The following is a 21,392-nucleotide window of genomic DNA, read 5'->3' as shown; positions in this document are numbered from 1 at the left end:
CCGTCTCTCATACAGCAAACCTTTGCTGTACTGCCTCCGATGCAAATATATCCTTCTTTAGATATGGAGACCAAAACTTATTCCAGGCGTGTTCTCAAAGCCCAACTGCAGCACGACTTCCTTATTCTTGTACTCCAGTTCCCTTGCAATAAAGGCCAACATGCCATTTGCGTTCCTAATTGCTTGCTGTACCTGCATGCTAACTTTCAATATTCCTCGTACAATGCATCAAATTCATAAAAGACAAACTTGCATTTCTATAGTGCCTTTCACAATTGCAGGATGTCACTTTACATTTGAAGTGTTGTCATTATTGTCAACAGTCTCAATCACTGAGTATCAATGCTCAGTTTAGTATCTTGTTCCCTTGACTAGTTTTACCATTGATTTCTTACCAGAATCCAATTTTGCACTTGTACACAGACTTGCATTTATACAATGCCTTATATCAAACATTTCAAAATGCTTCATGCACAGAGTTATTTGGACATGCTGTGAATTATGTAGGCAAATGCAGCAGCTATTTTGCACATATCAAAATCCTACAGACAACAAGATGAACCAATTAATTTCTTTGGGTGGTGTTGGTTGAGGGAGAATGTTGGCCAGGACACCAGGGAACTCACTCCTCCTCTTCAAACAAACAGTCAACTAACAGTCAGACACAGCCTCAGTTAAACCTAGGCCCTATCTGCCCTCTTAGTTGGATGGCACTATTTTGAAGAGCTGTAGGGGCGTTCTCCATGATGTCCTAACCAATATTTATCACAACCAACATCACTAAAACAGAACAGGTCATCATCACCTTGCCCTTTATGGGAGCTTGCTATATGCAGATTGGCACCACCTTTCCTACATTACAACAGGGACACCACTTCAGAAAGTACTTTTGGACGTCCCAAAGTCATGAAAGGTGCTAAAGAAATGCAAGTTCATTCTTTTAACGTCTCTTTCGAATGAGGATGCATCAGACAATGCTATAGTGCAGTACTGAAACATTAGCCTAGGTTATGTAACAGGGCTGGGTTTCAGCCCATTCCTTCTGACCCAGACGGAACCGAACGGACGTTTTTAACCAATAAGGTCAAATAGTTTTTAAAATAACTTTGTCGGCCATGGAGTTTAACCTCAGGTGCAAAGCTGCCAGCACTACCGAGCTGAAGACAGAAAAATTGTGCTGTTTTTACACCTACTGATCATGCCAGTCGCCCGGTGTCCATTTCTCAAACTCCTGTCCGGGAGCATCGAAGTACGCTTGGACAAAGAGTTGCAGTTGCTTCTTTGTTAGGTCTGTAGCAGGTGAGGCACTGGTGAGGTTTCGAAAAGCTTCCAAAATGACATCTTTGATTTTCAGATGGGAAAGAGATTAAAAATGACCCGAACTACATTTTAAAAAATAAATTCAGATGTATATAGTCAGGTCAGCAGGTCTATCTTGAGTCGACAATATTGCAAAATATCAACAAAAAAATCAATCCAACAGTTAGTGGAGTTAGACACTGGAGTTAATAGTACTGTATAGAATAATAGTATTTACAGCACAGAAACAGGCCACTTGGCTCAATAGGTCTAGGCCAGTCTTTACGTTTCACATAAACCTCCTCCCATCCTACTTCATCTATCACCAACATATCTCTGCATTCCTTTCTCCTTCGTGTTTTTCTAGTTTTCCCCTTAAATATATCTATACTATTCGCCTCAACCACCCCCGTGGTAGCGAGTTCCACATTATCTCCACTCTCTGGGTGAAGTTTCTCCAGAATTCCTTATTGGATTTATTACTGTCAGATTTATGACCCCTGGTTCTTGTCACTCTCACAAAATTGAAATACCTTCTCTACATCTATCCTAATCAAACCCTTTCACAATCTTAAAGGCCGCCATCAGGTCAGGTCAGGTCAGGTCACCACCCCCCTCTCACCTTAAACCTATGTCCCCTAGTAACTGACTCTTCCACCCTGGGAAAAAGCTTCTGACTATCCACTCTGTCCATGCCGCTCATAACTTTGTAAACCTCTATCATGTCGACCCTCTACCTCCGTCGTTCCAGTGAAAACAATCCGAGTTTTTCCAACCTCTCCTCATAGCTAATGCCCTCCAGACCAGGCAACATCCTGGTAAACCTCTTCTGTACCCTCTCCAAAGCCTCCACGTCCTTCTGGTAGTGTGGCAGCCAGAATTGCACGCAATATTCTAAGTGTGGCCTAACTAAAGTTCTGTCCAGCTGCAGCATGACTTACCAATTTTTATACTCTATGCCCCAACTGATGAAGGCAAGCATGCCGTATGCCTTCTTGACTACCTCATCCACCTGCGTTGCCACTTTCAGTGATCTGTGGACCTGTACGCCCAGATCTCTCTGCCTGTCAATACTCCTAAGGGTTCTGCCATTTACTGTATACTTCCCACCTGCATTAGACCTTCCAAAATGTTGTCCGGATTAAACTCCATCTGCCATTTCTCCGCCCAAGTCTCCAACCGATCTATATCCTGCTGTATCCTCATCACTATCCGCAACTCCACCAACCTTTGTGTCGTCCGCAAACTTACTAATCAGACCAGCTACATTTTCCTCCAAATCATTTATATATACTACAAACAGCAACGGTCCCAGCACTGATCCCTGCGGAACACCACTAGTCACATCCCTCCATTCAGAAAAGCACCCATCCACTGATATCCTCTGTCTTCTATGACAGAGCCAGTTCTGTATCCATCTTGCCAGCTCACCTCTGATCCCATGTGACTTCACCTTTTGTACCAGTCTGCCATGAGGGACCTCGTCAAAGGCTATTCAATCTTTCTTGATTGGTACCAGCAGTGAGTAGTTATACCTTTCCATCCAGTCTTTTCTGCACCTTCTCTGGTGCCTCTATCCTTTTCATAATGATTCCCTGGTGTAGTGCCAAGTCAGAAATCTGAAGGCTGCAGGTTCCATCTCTGGGCCTGTGCTCAGGGAGCGAAGGCAGCAGCAGGGACTTCAACTGGCTTTAGTCCTCAAGGTGAAGGGGGATTGCTATCCAATGTATGAATGCCAAGTGAGAACAGAATCAGGCTCAGCATGATACCCTTGACAGCTGAATACTCTGCCAACACCAACGGTCTTAGGATCACACAAGAATGGCCACTTGGGTAAGGTTTAAACACATTCCAGTGAGATTTTGGGGGTGGAGAAGGCATATCGTGAACAAATGTGCTTTTTAGTAACATTACAATACAAAGTGGTGGTTGACCCACCCCAGGCAACCCCACAGTTGCAAAGATGAACCCACATCATCTTCAAAATGTTTGTCCATGAATTTTTTCCCACAACTTTGCTGTAACACCTTTCCTCATTCAGGTCCTGTAACAGTCAAGGCAATATTCTTGCCAGAAACAAATACTGCCTATATAATATTCAAATCAGGGAGTAAAGGCTATAGCAAGTTAAGTCCCAAGGAGTCTGCACAAGCATGAAGTGCCAGATCTGGGGCTACACAGAGCCAAAAACCCTCAAGGCCCCAGGAACAATTCTCTATAAAAAACGTTTGTAGCATTTTTTTTTTTTTAATTCAATTTTAGTATCAATGAGATTGAGCCATGAGTTAATGGCCCAGAATATGCTGGAGTGAGGCAACTCCAGGCATGCTACAATGTTAGACTTTTATCCTCACTACTGCTCAAAAACATATTGCCCTGCAACATGCTGGAAGAGCGAACTGCTAATGGCATGGTGAGGGCAACAGAATATCAGGAACCTTAATTGGGAAACAGTATCTCTTTAACCAGTGAGATTTAAGGATTGAGAAAGAAAGATAGATAGAGGATATTGGACGAGAGGTAAACCAGGTACAGAGAGAGGGGAAAAGATAGATTTGATAGAGATAAAAAGGGAAAAGCAAAGTGTTAATTTTAGATGTTAAAAATCTCCAAGAATAATTTACTAGCTTCAGGAATGAGACATCAGTTTTAATTGTTCACTTTCTGGAGAGATTGAGTTAAATTGCAGGAAATTAAATCTCATTAGAAAGGAGTTCTTATGCTGTTAAGTTCCATCCCTAACTTCTTGTAGCAAGTTTAACAAGCAACGAACGTGCAAATGCAGCGACGGCTTGAAACTTCACGGGAAGGTTGAAGCAGATTTGGTTCTTGCAAAGCTAACGGCGGAGGGGCACAAATCATATAGCAACCTGTGGCAATTCGCAACTCATGAGGTTTCTCTTTCTTGCCAAAAGTTTCTGGGTGATTTACACGTAAATAATGGCGAGTGCCTTTAAATTATTTGCCAGCAAATTCTGGCCCACAGTGACAAGTTTGAGAGGAGCAGTAGTTATCAGAGAGGGATTCTTCTAATTTTTCTCACTTTATATGGAAGAGATCCTTAAATGATGACACGTCATAAGTCAGAATTAAACAGAAAAAAGGCGCTGGACCTGGGTTATAAACTTTTTCGTGTGGGGGAGGGGGGGGGCACATTACAATTTTTGTGTTACATAGGGGCCTAATGAGAATTGTGGAAAGATAAAAGGCATTAAAGAGTTTTTAAAAAAGTAAATTTTTGTGACGAAGCTTTAAATGAGAAGATTAATTTATTGACTTACTTTCTCATCACTATATTGGACACTGATTTACTAAGATACCTGGCACTTTTTTTGCTTGCACAAGTAGTCAATGTTTGCCCGTACACCTGAATGTAACAATGCTGAGTATCCCAGATAGATGTCATTCTGTCAGGAGTGATCTCCATTGATCCCTCAGATATTTGCAGAGAGCGGGAAAGCTCAGCAGGTAATTGGTACTTTTTTTTTTAAAAAAGAATATTGCAAGTCAGTTTCACAGCTGACAGGTGCTGGGAGAGGAAACAGCAGCTTCCCAACTTCCGACAGTTTCGTGGTTTTCCAGCGGTCTTTTTAAAAAAAGTCAGAACCAGCTGGAAAACACCGTATCTTTCCGAAGTTGGGAAGCTGCTGTTCCCGATACAGCAGCGGTCAGCCGTGAAACTGACTTGCGATCTTTTTAAAAAGCTGGTCTGAAAGACAACAATGAGAAATTTCTCATCTCCAGTCACGGACCCCTAGCAAAGTTGAGGAACGGCCCGGGTACAGTTTACACCCACTGGCCGTATGTTGGACAACCCTATCTTGGACTATAACCTCCCTGACCTTCAGCAGACTTCCCTGCCATTGCCATGAATGGATATAACAAATGAATGGATTATAAAACAGATGCCTGATGTTCTCTGAACCCGTGTTCAGAGTAATACACTTCAACAAAGCCATTACCGCTGTCTCAATTGTAGAAAGTGAGCAACTGAACTGGCTAATTACTTTGACAGCAATATTTACAAGTTACAGTTTGAAGGAATCCTACTTGTAGCATTCCCTGGAAACTGAGAGGAAACAGCAGGCTGAGGAAGAGGTGTGGTCTTGTACCTGGATTCATCTTTAACTTCATATCCACAAAATGCTTGTCATCATCAAAGAGTTTGGCCATCTGCACTTGGTGCAGAAGCTCTCCAGTGCAATAGATGTGGCTTGGGGAGGGAGAGAAACAATAAGTTAAGAGTCAATATTTGACAATGAGTAAGTACCATATTACATCAGACTGGGTTACACTTGGTAAACATTCAATACACACATTCCATTTAAGCCCCTAAACAGGGATATTCAGGTCTTTGGCTCCATCAGCCAAATAGTTGCATGCCATGGAGTCTGAGGCCAAGTTTAAACCCATGGGCCCGGTTAATTTGAATAAAATCCCAGCTGCTAATATGAACAGACTCTACTTGTTCTGATTTAAGATCTATCCATCAATGAGGCAACATGACCAAGAACAGCCCTTTCCCACCTCCAGCCCATGAACTATAAACAGGACTAATCAGTGGGAGAGAAATAGGTTTTGGGGCTGCAATTTGGATACTCCTGCCAATATCATCACCTTCTATAAAAACAAAGGTGACCGCGGTGACTGCAACAACTACCGTGGAATCTCCCTGCTCAGCATAGTGGGGAAAGTCTTTGCTTGAGTCGCTTTAAACAGGCTCCAGAAGCTGGCCGAGCACATATACCCTGAGGCACAGTGTGGCTTCCGTGCCGAGATACTGACCATTGACATGCTGTTCTCCCTTCGTCAGATACAGGAGAAATGCCGCGAACAACAGATGCCCCTCTACGTTGCTTTCATTGATCTCACCAAAGCCTTTGACCTAGTCAGCAGACGTGGTCTCTTCAGACTACTAGAAAAGATCGGATGTCCACCAAAGCTACTAAGTATCATCACCTCATTCCATGACAATATGAAAGGCACAACTCAGCATAGCGGCACCTCATCAGACCCCTTTCGTATCCTGAGTGGCGTGAAACAGGGCTGTGTTCTCGCACCCACACTGTTTGGGATTTTCTTCATCCTGCTGCTCTCACATGTGTTCAAGTCTTCAGAAGAAGGAATTTTCCTCCACACAAGATCAGGGGGCAGGTTATTCAACCTTGCCCGTCTAAGAGCGAAGACCAAAGTATGGAAAGTCCTCATCAGGGAACTCCTCTTTGCTGACGATACTGCTTCAACATCTCACACTGAAGAGTGTCTGCAGAGTCTCATCGACAGGTTTGCTGCTGCCTGCAACGAATTTGGCCGAACCATCAGCCTCAAGAAAACAAACATCATGGGACAGGACGTCAGAAATGCTCCATCCATCAATATCGGCGACCACGCTCTGGAAGTGGTTCAAGAGTTCACCTACCTAGGCTCAACTATCACCAGTAACCTGTCTCTCGATGCAGAAATCAACAAGCGCATGGGAAAGGCTTCCACTACTATGTCCAGACTGGCCAAGAGAGTGTGGGAAAATGGCGCACTGACACGGAACACAAAAGTCCAAGTGTATCAAGCCTGTGTCCTCAGTACCTTGCTCTATGGCAGCGAGGCCTGGACAACGTATGTCAGCCAGGAGCGACGTCTCAATTCATTCCATCTTCGCTGCCTCCGGAGAATCCTTGGCATCAGGTGGCAGGACCGGATCTCCAACACAGAAGTCCTCGAGGCGGCCATCATCCCCAGCATATACACCCTACTAAGCCAGCGGCGCCTGAGATGGCTTGGCCATGTGAGCCGCATAGAAGATGGCAGGATCCCCAAGGACACATTGTACAGCGAGCTCATCACTGGTATCAGACCCACCGGCCCTCCATGTCTCCACTTTAAAGACTTCTGCAAACGCGACATGAAGACCTGTGACATTGATCACAAGTTGTGGGAGTCAGTTGCCAGCGATCGCCAGAGCTGGCGGGCAACCATAAAGGCGGGGCTAAAGCGTGGCGAGTCGAAGAGACTTAGCAGTTGGCAGGAAAAAAGACAGAAGCGCAAGGGGAGAGCCAACTGTGTAACAGCCCTGACAACCAATTTTATCTGCAGCACCTGTGGAAGAGTCCGTCACTCTAATATCGGCCTTTACAGCCACTCCAGGCACTGCTCCACAAACCACTGACCACCTCCAGGCATTTACTCATTGTCTCTCGAGACAAGGAGGCCAAAGAAGAAGAACTTGTTCTGATTTAAGATCTATCCATCAATGAGACAACATGACCAAGAACAGCCCTTTCCCACCTCCAGCCCATGAACTATAAACAGGACTAATCAGCGGAAGAGAAATAAGTTTTGGGGCTGCAATTTGGATACTCCTGCTATACTTGTTCAAGGACCAACAAATCACTCCGACTATTTCTAAAGTCAGTGTACAATCTACCTGGTCATGGAATCCACCCCATCACAGCACTCCTTCCTAAATCCACAACAACCTATAACACGGTTGGTGCTATTTAATCTGCCATTTGAGTTTTCTCATTGGAGTCAAAACTTCAGGATATTCATTCCACTACAATCACAAATCCATCTGGCAAGAAAGGTTGGAAGCTGTAGCTCTATAAGTTCAAACCAGGTTGCATCAGTCTCATCTGTTATGGGTTTAGTTTTAGTTTAGTTTAGTTTAGAGATACAGCACTGAAACAGGCCCTTCGGCCCACTGAGTCTGTGCCGACCATCAACCACCCATTTTATACTAATCCTACACTAATCCCATATTCCTACCACATCCCCACCTGTCCCTATATTTCCCTACCACCTACCTATACTAGGGGCAATTTATAATGGCCAATTAACCTATCAACCTGCAAGTCTTTGGCATGTGGGAGGAAACCGGAGCACCCGGAGGAAACCCACGCAGACACAGGGAGAACTTGCAAACTCCACACAGGCAGTACCCAGAATTGAACCCGGGTCGCTGGAGAGCTGTGAGGCTGCAGTGCTAACCACTGCGCCGCTAGGTCTACAGGTTCAGACTATGACATCTCAAGTTGCCCATTCAGAACCTTCATCTTACTAGCTCTATAGTCTTGCATTAAGATCCAACACCATTATTAGGGCAGATATATATACACACACATTACGTTTTTATTGAATAAGTTAAACCACCATCATATCTGCAAACACCAAGTTAGTTATCCCAATGGATAAATGCAGAGTGTGGTACAGTTCTATGCCCTACAGAGAAGGAAGGCTCAAATTCAAATTAGCCAGCATGCCTGCTTCTAATCTCTATCCAGAGACGCTGCTTAAAAGTACATACACAAAACAGAATTCAGATGCGATTCTGCCTTTTAACTTAAATAAGGAACAGGAAGTTGGGAAAGAGAATGGAGGTGAAGAGGAGACTGGTGCACCTAGATTGGAAAAAAAAGCAATATACTGGAGAGTTTCTAATGCAGATAAATACCACACAAAAAGGTAGTTCTATACACAATCTCAAAAGTACACTCATTTATATATTGTACTTTTCAAACATCCTCAAATTTCTTCAGAATGGATTACTTGCGATAAGTCAACCAATGCCCACCTACTCACTCCTTGAAACAAAAATGAAGCAAATTACCACCTAATGTTTCTTCAGATGTTTAGGGAGGAATGTTGTCCAGGACATCAGAAGAACTCATCTTCAAATAGTGCCATGGCCTTCTAACATTCATCTGAACAGGCAGATGGTGCCAAGATCATGTCAGCTGTAAGACAGCACCTCAACATGACAGCGCTCTCTCAGTACTGCATTAGTGTATCAGTCAAGACTGTGCCTTTCACCACCTCTCAAAGTAGCTTACAGTCAACGAAGCACTTTTGAAGTGCTGGCAATGTAGTAGGAAATGTGGCAGCCAATTTGCATGCAGCAAGGTCTCAAAACAGCAATGAGATGATCAGATAATCTGTTATAGCAATGCTGGCTAGGGATAAATATTGGCCAGGACACTTGCTCTTCACTGAATAGCACCACAGGGCCTTTTATGTTCACCCGAGAAAGAGCAGACAAGGCCTTGATTTAAATTAGGCACCTCCAACAGTGCAGCACTCCTTCAGTACTGCACTGTAGTGTCAGTCTGGATTGTGTGCTCATCTCTTCCAACTCAAAAAGGAAGAAACTACCAATTGAACCAAGCTAGTACTTGAAATAATTGCTATATGCAAAAGAAAATTAAACATGTACCTGTCACAAGGCGGAGGCAGTCGCATTGCAGATTCATCAAATAAGCAAAAGGCTACCACCAGTAAACCCCAGGATTCCAGAACCATAATTTAACTGAGATTGCAGACAATGAGTCTCAATTAGTACAACAGTAGCGAGACACCACAGAGAAAAATGAAAGTTACTCACAGTGCAAAGGTCCAATTAACGAGTCTAAAGATAGCTCAAGAGGGAGGAGACACGATTCTCAAAGTTCAGCATAAACTGATAGCATTAACAAGACTGAATTTACTTTTAATGAAGTAAACAAGCATTTACATTCAATCACCAGATCCTGCTGAAAAGTTGGTATTTCACTAAAAGTCATTTTTGTAAAAAAACTCCAATGGTCAACGCTCAGTTTAGTACTAAACCAGGATGCAGGACTGTACCCAATTAGCTGATTAATTGCAACCCTAGATATAGACACTATACCTGATCTCTGCATCCCTGGGTCAGGGTGGGAGTGGGAGAAATGTTATCGTTATCCCTCATCACTATCTTGTGAATCCTGCTGGAAGTAGGTACATAGTTAAGATCTGACTCAGCAGTCAAGCCCCTACCAAGTAAATTGCTGACACTCACTCTCAGGTCATTACAGTAATGAGTCAGCAGATTCAAGACACAAGAAAAACAAAAATTGTATAAAAATGTATCACACTCGAGATGATTCAAATAGCACACCGAAAATGTTTTAGTTTAGACACTAGCTTGTGGTTAGAAAAAGTGCTGTTGGCAGTGGCTAGTTGCTGGCTAACCACCAAATAAAGCTAGACACAGGTGCTAGTGAATAGCCTTTAACAGAGACTGTCAAACTATAACCCATGAGCCACATGCCATTCCTGACAGTTGCCAATCAAGCCAAGTTTGCTCAAATTTCATGGGACGGATTGTTTGGAAAGCTTTGTTAACTTCATGTGTGTCTAAATCTCAATCAGAATGCAAAGATCTGTTGGCACCAGACATATGCAAATTAGAGTCGTAGACATAGAGAGATACAGCACTGAAACAGGCCCTTCAGCCAGTCTGTGCCGACCAACAACCACCCATTTATACTAATCCTACATTAAATCCCATATTCCCTACCACATCCCCACCATCTACCTATACTAGGGACAATTTACAATGGCTAGTTTACCTATCAACCTGCAAGTCTTTGGCTGTGGGAGGAAACTGGAGCACCTGGCGGAAACCCACGCAGTCACAGGGAGAGCTTGCAAACTCCACACAGGCAGTACCCAGAACCAAACCCAGGTCGCTGGAGCTGAGGCTGCGGTGCAAACCACTGCACCACCCGAATTAACCAGAATTAAGCTTCAAATTTGTTTCCTCACTGCAGTCCCAGTGGCTCCACAGGAAAATATGCAAAAAAAGCTTGCATATTTCAAGTCAAACAAGTCTTAGAAAGGGAAGACACATACGCAACCTTAAAAAATATCCTTTATTAGCCAAGGCATAGAATATAAGAGCACGGAGGTTATGATGGAGCTGTATAAAATGCTAGTTAAGCCATAGCTGGAATACCGTGTACAGTTCTGGTCGCCACACTATAGGAAGGATGTGATTGGAGAGGGTGCAGAGGAGATTCACCAGCATGTTGCCTGGGCTGGCATTTCAGCTATGAAGAGACTGGATAGGCTAGGGTTGTTTTCCTTAGAGCAGAGAAGGCTGAGGGGGAACCTGATTGAGGTATACAAAATTATGAGGGGCATAGACAGGAAGAAATTTTTTCCGTTAGCGGAGATGTCAATAACCAGGGGGCATAGATTTAAGGTAAAGGGCAGGAGGTTTAGAGGGAATTTTAGGAAAACATTTTTCACCCAGAGGGTGGTTGGAACAAGGAACACACTGCCTGAAGGGGTGATAGAGGCAGGAACCCTCAATATTTAAGTATTTAGATGAGCACTTGAAACACCATAGCATACAAGGCTATGGGCCAAGTGCTGGAAAATGGGATTAGGATAGGTGCTTGATGGCCGGCACAGACACAGTGGGCCAAAGGGCCCATTTCTGTGCTATATAACACTATGACTCCAAAAGCTGGACAATGACATAATGGTGTTAATAAGAATTAGAGCAAGGAACAGGAATTGCCTCCTTTAATTCATACTGCTTTCTTCAGACAATGAAACACCTCAAGACACTCCACAAGGGAAGCAATGGAGCAGGGGATAAGTCACAGATTAGGAAAAGGTGATCAAAGGGATTTCAAAAGTACAGTTTATTTGCTGGGGAACGGGATAGCGTGATCAGGGTGGACACGTTGGTTCCTGCTGGGCAGCAGGTGCTACCATGGCCCCAGTAACTCTCCCAAAACACACATTTTCATGTACAAACTACAGCCTGGGATGTCTATTCATCTATTACGAACAGAATTTAGGCCAATGCTTCACAACTCTAGCCAAGGCTGTGAAGGTCAACTGTAGCGCCGCAACTACTGCCGTGGCCCAGAATAGTCAACTCAGCACAGACCAAATATTAAAACCAGAGCTTTTCTGCTCTGTATGGCTCAGCACCTCATACATATTTAGCTGAATGATCAAAGATCAAAATTTAAACACAAATACACAATTAGATTCCAGTGAGTTTTATTGAAAGGAACAAAATGCAACTCTGTAGCTTTCTTTAAACAATCTCTCAACTCATTCTGAATAAGCATCCAAATCATTTCACAACCGGACCACATAGCATCAGCCTTAAAGAAAAGTTCTGGTTTGAAAGTAAAGTTTTTTTTTTGTAGTTCACTGGAATATTCAGAGCCAATTACACCCATAATAGGGAACCAAATTTGTGTTCTATTTAAATAGACTCTTCTTCATATTTGTAAATAACACTATTCACTTTTGTCAAGTGTTACCATTTAACAGTCCTAACATTTCAGTATCCTTAATGCAATGGGTTTAGATTATGCTTTCTCTTTAAGCCGCCAATTTAAGTATCTTTTTTCAAACTGGGGAAACTTAAATTTTTTTCTTGAACACTGAAATGGGACAGGTTTGCCTTTAGTTTGTTTTTACACCCAAGCCCATTGCCCTCCCGCTTTGGTATTCATATGGCATTACTTGAACTCTGTAACAACCCACAACCCTGACCATCCCCCCTCCCCCCATCCCAAGGAGGACTACATCTGCACAATGAAAGAGTTCCATATTGCCAAGGATCTCCCCACACCCCCACCCTTCAAAGAGAACTAAAGGGGGAAAAAAAATACAAGATGTCCAATTATCCAAGTCAAAATAACCACCTCCAAATGGTTTCAATGGCCATTAATGAAATAGCTTGATGTCAGATGGCCATGTATGGCAGACATAAAATTCCACTAGGTAATGGAAACGTAATCAATTTTCACCGTGTCAGGTTTTGAATTGCTCAGTTTTCATGCAGATGAAGTCCTCTTAACAGCAGAATAACCCACCCTAACTCCCCAAACACAAAAATAGAATGAGATGACTCAGTCACCTAATGTGTGAAGGGCTCACTGATGATATTGTGAACCAAAGTTTAGCTACTTCACACATCAGAAATATGCTGTGGAGAACAAGGGAAAGATGCTCTCATCTCATTCCATATTAAAAAGTTTTGGCCCTTCCCAACAAAAATCCTCATTATATTCCCAGAAGCCAGTTAGGTGCTATGAAAAACTTAGTGAATAATTACAGCACAACCCTTTTGTAGGATCACCCCATTGTTAAAAAGATGTTCCTTAGTGAAGAGCAAAGCTGTTGCTCTTCATTTAAGAAATATCTTTTTGTGAGCTGTATACTGACCAAGTTCTTACAGCAGTTTGATGTAGGCATCTGCCGTTACCTGCCTACATCACTGGCTTTTATAGTTAGAAATTCATTGTTGAGGCAGAAATGCAACTATACACTCGACTCAACAATGGGAGCACAAAGCATCTTTCCCGATCCAAAATAAAATTTGCATTCTCCGGCATAGTCTTACCATCCCCAGATAGCTGCTGACACCAGAAGCTATCAAGGGGATAGTTTAGTTAAATTCCAACCCTTACAGGAGAGGCCAAGCATTAATACTACATATTTTCAACCTTATCTGTGCTTCAGTAGGGATCGTTAAACCATGGCACCAGGCTTGTTGGTTAATGATGGCAGTGTGTACGCTCAAAGTCCAACACAAGCTTTGCGTCTGATGTGCACACTGCCGTCTGCTCTCTATTTACAAGATGGGAAGGGAGTGTGTGGAACGATCCCTTCATCTTTTATCCATTGATGAAGAAAGCTGCAGCACAAGAGCAACATGCTACTTTTGGTTAATTTCTTTTCTCTCATCCACACTCCCCGCAACAATAGCTGCTTTTACATGAAGTACCTGCAAAACTGGAGGTGTTTACCTAGCTGGTACCTGTGCTCAAGTCTGTTAACACAGCTTTCTGCTACTGACACTTATCTTACAGCATTTTAAATCTTGTAAACCCTATAATCTCTGCACATTAACAAAATGCAAGTCTGTCAAAGAGGCACCTGCACTCACCCAGAATTCCACTCCTCAAAAAGTGCAAGTTTGTTAAACTCAAAATCTTGATTAGCAAATAGTCGGCAATATAATGCACTAAATGTTTATTGTACTCCAAGTGCAAGGTGCCTATTTACGCATACATTACACTTAATATTGGATTCTAGTCCTGAAATACATCTGCACTTTCTTCAAATCAATTCCCAAGTATTTGTGAAATGGTTGTTCACTTCACAAAACAGAAAGGAATTAAATGCTGGAAGAATCCACTGGTCAATCACCGAGGTCCCACACAACAAAACCAACATGAATTTTAGGAGAATGAACCACCACCAATCCAACACCTCAACAAGCCAACTCCAGGATTTATGGACTTTTGGGTGTTTGCCAGCAGTAAATAACTATAGTAAGACTTATAAAGTTAATACTTTAGTCTGAATGCAATAATTTCTTTCAAGGTGTTCAAATGACAGTCTTGCTCCCTTGTCCTCAAATACGCAAGCCAGTGGAAAATTCCATTTGGGCCACAGACTACTGGTTCACGACTAAAAAGGATTCTTCCAGCTACCATTTTGCATTTGGATCACAAATTATCCTAAGTTTGTGAGTGCAGGAGTTGATTAGAAGTACAGGTGCCTCTGAGACAGCAGTTACTCAGGCTGGAGGATACTAGCAATCTGTTTTCTATCCCATTGCTTCACACTGCCTGTACATCAGGCCAATCTACCAGCACACTGTGAGGGGCACAGCTACAGGCAACATAAAAAAATTACAGCCATTTGATTAAAAAAAACTAATGAGCTCAATACAGTCCCCAATGTGTCAGACTGTTTACCATTATTTAAAAAAAACTTGAAATTTAAATGGCAATGGGGCACAAGTTAGGGGAGAAAATGGCTTTAAGATACAATGTCATTACCAATGCTTAAAAGGGTTCAAAAGTAGAGGTAATGACATCCTATCTTTTTCAGTTACACAGACATGGTTATATTTTGTCAATAAATTGAATCTTCAAATTATTTTAGCATAAGACCTGCTCCAAAAGCAGAATGTGACATGTGCACATACACAAACCGGATTGATGGATGGGGTAAAAAAAGATAGTAGTTTCACAAGTCCAAATAAAATAGTTCTAGGAGTAAATTTGTTAGAGGTCCGATTTTCTCACATTAACATGAATAAACATGTTTCAGAACTACTGACGGCTGTATCTATTGTTTTGCACTTGCCCCCATTAAAACAATGAGCAATCACAGCTGTGACTTCACTTGTCATTTGGCTCATATGGTAAAGATTCAGCTGCTTCGACCAGCTCCATGCAGCCCAGACTATACCAAACTGCATTAAGGTTTTCTTTCATCGCCCCTCTGCTGTGTGCAACAATGCCAATTGGAGATACAGCTCCTTCAAAAGTGCTGCTACAGAGTGTGGAGAAAAACAGAACAAATGGGAATTTTTTTTGTTACCTCGGTTTCAATCAAATGTAAATCCCAATCCAACACGTTACACTAGAAGAGAGTCTTCAGACCACGAGGACAGAAATAAGATCAAAGTGAAAAATACAGATAGCCAAATAAAAACAATGGGTAGTCAGGCCACCTTAACTCTGTTAAAGCGAGAGCTAAGATTTGACATGATTTGGGGAGAGTACTGTGGCAACTATAAACTGCTGACCTTCTAATCCTTGCAGCCGTACTCAAGTTTTCAGTTACCAATTTGAGACTCCTACTGGCATCTATTGTTTGCATTGGGAATACACTAAAGGGCAGCAGCTGACCGAATAATTTAAAGGCTTTTTCTTACTTCACAACAATTAAGTACCTTTAGATGGGATTTTTGGGGGTGCAGGGGTACATGCAGGGGAGGTGGTTTACAGAATGTTTTATTAAGAGGCATTTCACTGCCAAGTATTTGGCAGCAAAAGGTTTTTGTTATCGTCACTGGTGGCCAAATAGTTCCATGCAGAATGCAGATAGTGCTCTCTCAGGCACTTGCATCTGTGTTACCAACTCCCAATTGCAGGTTGCTGGATGTCTTTCCACTATACGAACAGAAGTCCACTACGATGCTGGTGTTGTATGCAACAGTGCCCCTCACAGCTTTAGCTTTACAGCAACATCCTACCCATTCCCTACCAGCCCCAGTAACCAGTAATATTTTATATCAAAGGTAACACGATGATAGAAAAAACCTATTTACATGTTTACAGGTGTATACACATCAATCTTCTGTGGGACACACTTCATCTTGCTGCCAGAAGGAAAATGGATGCCTGTGTTTAGAAGTCTTCGAGTCAGAGTGTAGTTGCTGCAGAACAGTCTACATTCAAGTCTAAGGGGGATGTGGGTGGGGTGGGGTACTTTAGTGTTCTGCTAGGGTCATGCTTGGAGTCTTCCGGCCAACCTCCGTGAAGAAAACAAAATTAAAAATGCACAATGCAAGCTTTCCTTCTGATCGCAAAGTCAACAAAATTAGCCCCAACATATTTAACATATATACATAGAGATGACATCTCATCTGGAGTTCCAGCTCAACTTCTCCAAGGAAAATAGTCCCCTTCAAAAATTAAAATATCTAAAAACTTGCAGATTCTTCTCTCCCTCCCACCCCGCGCCCCCCCCCCCTCCCCAAATACATGCCATTTTACTCTCACCAATGGAAAACAGATGAAGTTAATGTCACATAACATTCCCTCCCCCCCCACCCCGACAAAAATAAGTGACAGATGGCTATAATCTAGGGATGGTATTCATATGGTCCTGCAACATCGTAAGGCACTTTATACAAATACCATAAAAACTTGGTAGCCTAAGACTGATGAGTACGTAGACTAGGAGAAGTTGAGAAGCTATCAGATGAATATCCTGGTCAGTGGCTTCAGCGTAAATGGAAGGGTAAAACAGAGGGGAAGGAAGGAGAAAAGGAGGAGTCAACAAAGTGTGCTGTTCAGTTCAGCTCTTCAGTGCCGCTTAGTCCAGAACCCCCATGCCAGTTAGTGCAATAGTTGTCCACTCCCTGCACACAGTGCAAACCGCTGAGCTCAGGAAGAAATGGTCCTTCACAAAAATCAGGGAACTACACTTTGTGTCATCATCAAATGAAGGAAAATAATGATGTTGTCTTAGACAAAGAAAAGAGAAGGGTATCCCCAAGAAATGATGTGTTCCAGAACAGGCCAAAAAAAATCTTGTTTCTGTATTCCGTGATCGGTGCCTGCGGATACAAAAAAAAAAAAATTGTAATTAGCCATTTCAGAGATCTGACCATAGCAAAAGGATGATGCTAGTTAAAAATCCCATGAAAATGACATTGTTCACCCCTTCAAACTCCAGGCAGTTCACCCATTTCCATCCTGGCTTTCCTCCAAGTGAAGGGATGCAAAAGTCTGATAGTGTCACAAGGCTGTATGTTACATGTGGTTAGACAGGGTCACTGGTTTCCTACCCTATACCCCTCCCAAACAAAAAGTCCCACTTCAGTCAACAGCAGGATTGGAAACTAAAGGAGTCCAACTTCCAAACTATAACTTAAGCATTACTTAAGAAAACTTTACAACTCTTGCACCTACAATTAGCTGCCAGGATTCTCACATCTGTTGAACCACCAGACAATGGCAGAACATCAGCCTCCACCTGGCAGTTTTCCACAGCAACACAGCCATGGTCAGGAAAACCAGGATAGTGCCCAGTGCTCGCTATTACGAAGCATGCAAGTGTGGACAACTGGACAAGACAGGATCCGATATGATTATATCCTCCCTTGGTAAGGAAGCCTGCCAACAGTGTTACATTCACAGTTAAGAATAGCACTAGAGCAAGATGCCAAAAAGGCTGCTGGCACATCAGAATTGGTCAGCTGATGAGAAAAAAATCTGAAGGAACAATCCAATTTTTCCTTCAGAAGTGCAAACGCTACATTGAAAAATTACCCAATGTACTTGCATACATCAAAAGAGGTCAACTTATGTGGAGTTCCACTTCAACCTCTTCACAGATCCTTTAAAGATTAAGTGTTCATGAACAGCTTTCTGTACCCACTGGCCACCATTCCATTTTAACTCACCATGTGGAGTTATGACATTTATAACGCACATACAATTTTTCAAATGGAAATGATTATCCCAATCTTGGTCATGACAGTTAAGTCAAATAGCATCACATGGATCAGGAATTTGCCCCAAAACGGCAGAGGGAAAAACAAAAAGTCACAGTCTATTACATAAGAACAAGGAGCAGGAGTAGGCAATTCAGCCCCTCGAGCCTGCTCCACCATTCAATACGATCATGGCTGATCTTATCTCGGCCTCAACTCCACTTTCCTGTCTCTTCTCCATTACCCTTCAAGCCTTTACTAATTAAAAATCTGTCTATCTCCTCCTTAAATTTACTCAATGTCCCAGCATCCACCGCACTCTGGGGTAGTGAATTCCACAGACTCACGACCCTTTGAGAGAAATAATTTCTCATCTCTGCACCTGCTGATGACCATTATAAAATGGGACTGAGACGTCAAGGTCTCCAGCCTGTCCTTTCTGCTGGGGAAGGCAGATACCATGGGAAACTCCAGGAACCCAATACTTATTGGCATAATTTGCAGCTTATGCAATTCAGAAAATATAAGCATCAACATTTAATGATATGGAAAGAATGACCATCACATTATCAGTGTCCACTTGGTAAAGTTCCATTCAGTACTCACGGGTTTTGTTTGCAGTGTTACTGTTTGTCCTCGCCATCTGGCTCACTGTGGTACTCTGCAACGTACAGACTCTTGTCAATGCTCCCAGGGATAGGCTTGATCTCTGTTCCGAGTTGCTCCTCAATGGCCTTCAGATTAAAGCGATCATCGTATGTGATGAGGTTGATTGCCAGGCCCAGATGGCCAAACCGTCCTGCAGACAGACATTTAAACACACTTTAGAAGGCTTGAATTAAAATAAAAAAACATCTGAATTAGACAGCATCTTCTCCAATCTAAAATAAAGCAGTGGACAAAGGCCTGGACAAATGATTCAGACAGGTTTAAATCCCACCTCAGGAGATGGAGAATTTAAATGAAGTTAATTAAATAAATGTAATAAAAGGCTAGTATCGGTAATGGTGATTATGAAACTACTGGATTGTCATAAAAACCCCATCTAGTTCACTCATGTCCTTTAGGGCAAGAAATCTGCCATCCTTACCCAGTCTGGCCTATATGTGATTCCAGCCTCACAGCAATGTGGTTGATTCTTAACTGCCCTCTGAAATGGCCGAGCAAGCCAGTCAGTTGTTAAGTGGTGGCACCTCAAGGGCAATTAGGGATAGGCAATAAAAGCTGGCTTTTGATGGCCAGCACGGACACAATGGGCCTGTTTCATGCTGTATAACTCTGACTATGACACTCATTCCCTGATGTGAATTTTAAAAAATCTAAACAAACCACCCAGTTGTGAAACTCTACACAATTAGCTTTTTATGCTTTTCTTTTCCCTCAGGACGGAATGTCACTGGCAAGGTCAGCATTTATTGCGCATCCCCAGTTACCCTCGAGAAAGTGGTGGCAGTGAGCTGCCTTTTCAACTTCTGCAGTCCACATAGTGTTAGGCTCAACATGATGGAGGCACCAATAATGCCAGAGAGGGGACTTGCATATGGGCCTGATTTTAACTTTTAAGTGAATGGGTTTCGAGTGGGAAAGAAAATTTTTTTGGACCCATAGGGTTTACTCAAAGAATCTTGAACACTTCCAAATCCCCAATCCTCAACGAGGGTATTGCTGGAAAGCACTTTCCAAAGGAAGGAAAGGTGCAGGCATTGGAAGGGGAGAAAAACTGCAATCATCCTCAGCATGTGGCAACCTGGGAACAAACTGTATCCTGAGCTGGTAATACATAGGAAAATAAAGGAACAAATAATAGGGTTTATCCTCACCGGATCTGCCAATACGATGTAGATAGGTCTCTGCAATCTTTGGGAAATCAAAGTTTATCACAACATTCACAGCTTGTATATCAATACCACGAGTGAACAGATCTGTAAAAAAAAAACATAATTCAGGTTAAAAACCTGCCTGGAAACAGATTTTCTTTTTTGAAAGAATTACTGCCCACTGCCTACAAGCAAAACACCACATAAAACAGTTTAGTCACAGAGAATAGCCACTTAGACGAAACAACCAAAAAGGATTCATAATGGCTCATTCTTTCCCTCACAGGCATTATCTAGTTGCCTCTAACCCAACTGCACTATTTGCACAGATGGGCTTTCTTAGTAACTTTCCAAATCACTAATCACACAGTAGGTGAAGTTAAATTCTAAAATTACTCAATTTCCTTGATTTAAATATTTTCTCCTCTAGGTTTTGTAACTAGTCAGAATAAATCTGCCTGCATCAATGGGCATCATGTATTATCACCTTTTGCCTACATACCTAATTGTAGGAATAGTGCTTTAGATCACTAATGCAAACCCCACAACACATGAAAATATTAATTTCGTCATATGGAACTTTGCTTGAGACTTTTACTAGACATGATTCCAAATAACTTTTAATAAGCAGAACAGAGCAGCTAAAGATGGCCTTGCACTTGAAAATCCAAAGGTTGACTGGAGAGAAGTGATTACCCAGTCTAGCCAGAAAAACGGGATGCTCTGATTAAACTACCTAGAATGGTTTTGTCAACGTTGATCCCCAAGAGCCATTGACACCCACTGATTTTGAAAGAACCAACCGCGCATCCCCACCATGCATGTCTGAACAGCTTTGAATTTCAAAGATCAGTCCAGAAGGTGCTGTTTCAAACAAAGAGGTGGTCACATGACGCGTGCCTGCATAACTCAATTTGTGAATTATGCCTCAAGAAAGACAGTAACTGAACTCCAGGAAAGGAACATCTCTCTCTCAGTAGCAAAGTCCCAGGGAAGCCTTGGTGGCAGCTACTAAGTCTCAAGACTACAAATCCTTACAGTCAACAACCAGGGGAGATGGATAAAGCCCCTCTCCTACCTTCCAGAACCAGAGAAGCAAGCCTGAATTGTGCACGAGGCCCAGCGAGGACTTCAAGACTAACTTCAACTAAAGACACTGAGCCTCCGTATTTGAATTCCATTTATTACGGACTTCAAATCTCCCAACTGTAATCTATTTGTACATGTGTGTGTCTCTCATGTGAATGTGAACGTGGATGTGCTGTGAATTTCAGTAATTTTAACCAGTTTAGAATGTGATAAGGTTAATAAAGTTACATCATTCTTGTTTAAACTCAAAAAACCTGTCTGATAATAATTGTAAATGAACCAATTAGAAGAGCAGGAGCAAGTGCTCAGAGGTGGGAAGTTAAATCACTGTTGTGGTCAAACCAGAGAAGGGATAAAAGGGGAGCCAGAGACCCCTTCCTCACCTGGTCGTAACAGAC

At 42.5% G+C, this 21,392-nt stretch overlaps 2 protein-coding genes across 7 annotated transcripts in view; both read right to left on the bottom strand.

Moving 5' to 3' along the window:
* The window catches only part of treh (trehalase (brush-border membrane glycoprotein)), a 30,608-nt gene extending 18,609 nt beyond the window's left edge, over positions 1–11,999 (bottom strand). The window contains exons 1-4 of one of the 3 annotated variants that reach the window (XM_068054151.1): positions 9,959–11,999; positions 9,506–9,598; positions 5,412–5,512; positions 1,194–1,341 (exon numbers count right to left, since the gene is read on the bottom strand). In XM_068054151.1, the coding sequence (XP_067910252.1) occupies positions 1,194–1,341; positions 5,412–5,512; positions 9,506–9,591 (335 nt within the window). In that variant the 5' untranslated portion in view covers positions 9,592–9,598; positions 9,959–11,999. Of the gene's footprint in view, positions 1–1,193; positions 1,342–5,411; positions 5,513–9,505; positions 9,749–9,958 lie in introns of those variants that run through there. The other 2 variants (XR_010977184.1, XM_068054152.1) reach the window with 2 other exon arrangements.
* Positions 12,000–12,094: 95 nt separating this feature from the next.
* The window catches only part of ddx6 (DEAD (Asp-Glu-Ala-Asp) box helicase 6), a 49,284-nt gene continuing 39,986 nt past the window's right edge, over positions 12,095–21,392 (bottom strand). For all 4 annotated transcript variants that reach the window (XM_068054156.1, XM_068054154.1, XM_068054155.1 and 1 more), the window contains 3 exons: positions 19,909–20,010; positions 18,695–18,887; positions 12,095–17,209 (listed from right to left, as the gene is read on the bottom strand). In XM_068054156.1, the coding sequence (XP_067910257.1) occupies positions 18,712–18,887; positions 19,909–20,010 (278 nt within the window). In that variant the 3' untranslated portion in view covers positions 12,095–17,209; positions 18,695–18,711. The remainder of the gene's footprint in view (positions 17,210–18,694; positions 18,888–19,908; positions 20,011–21,392) is intronic.

The sequence above is a fragment of the Heterodontus francisci genome, chromosome 22 (genome assembly GCF_036365525.1).
Source record: "Heterodontus francisci isolate sHetFra1 chromosome 22, sHetFra1.hap1, whole genome shotgun sequence".
Taxonomy (NCBI): domain Eukaryota; kingdom Metazoa; phylum Chordata; class Chondrichthyes; order Heterodontiformes; family Heterodontidae; genus Heterodontus; species Heterodontus francisci.
Note: the sequence above shows the minus strand (reverse complement) of the source record. Positions and strands in the feature narration are given on the sequence as shown.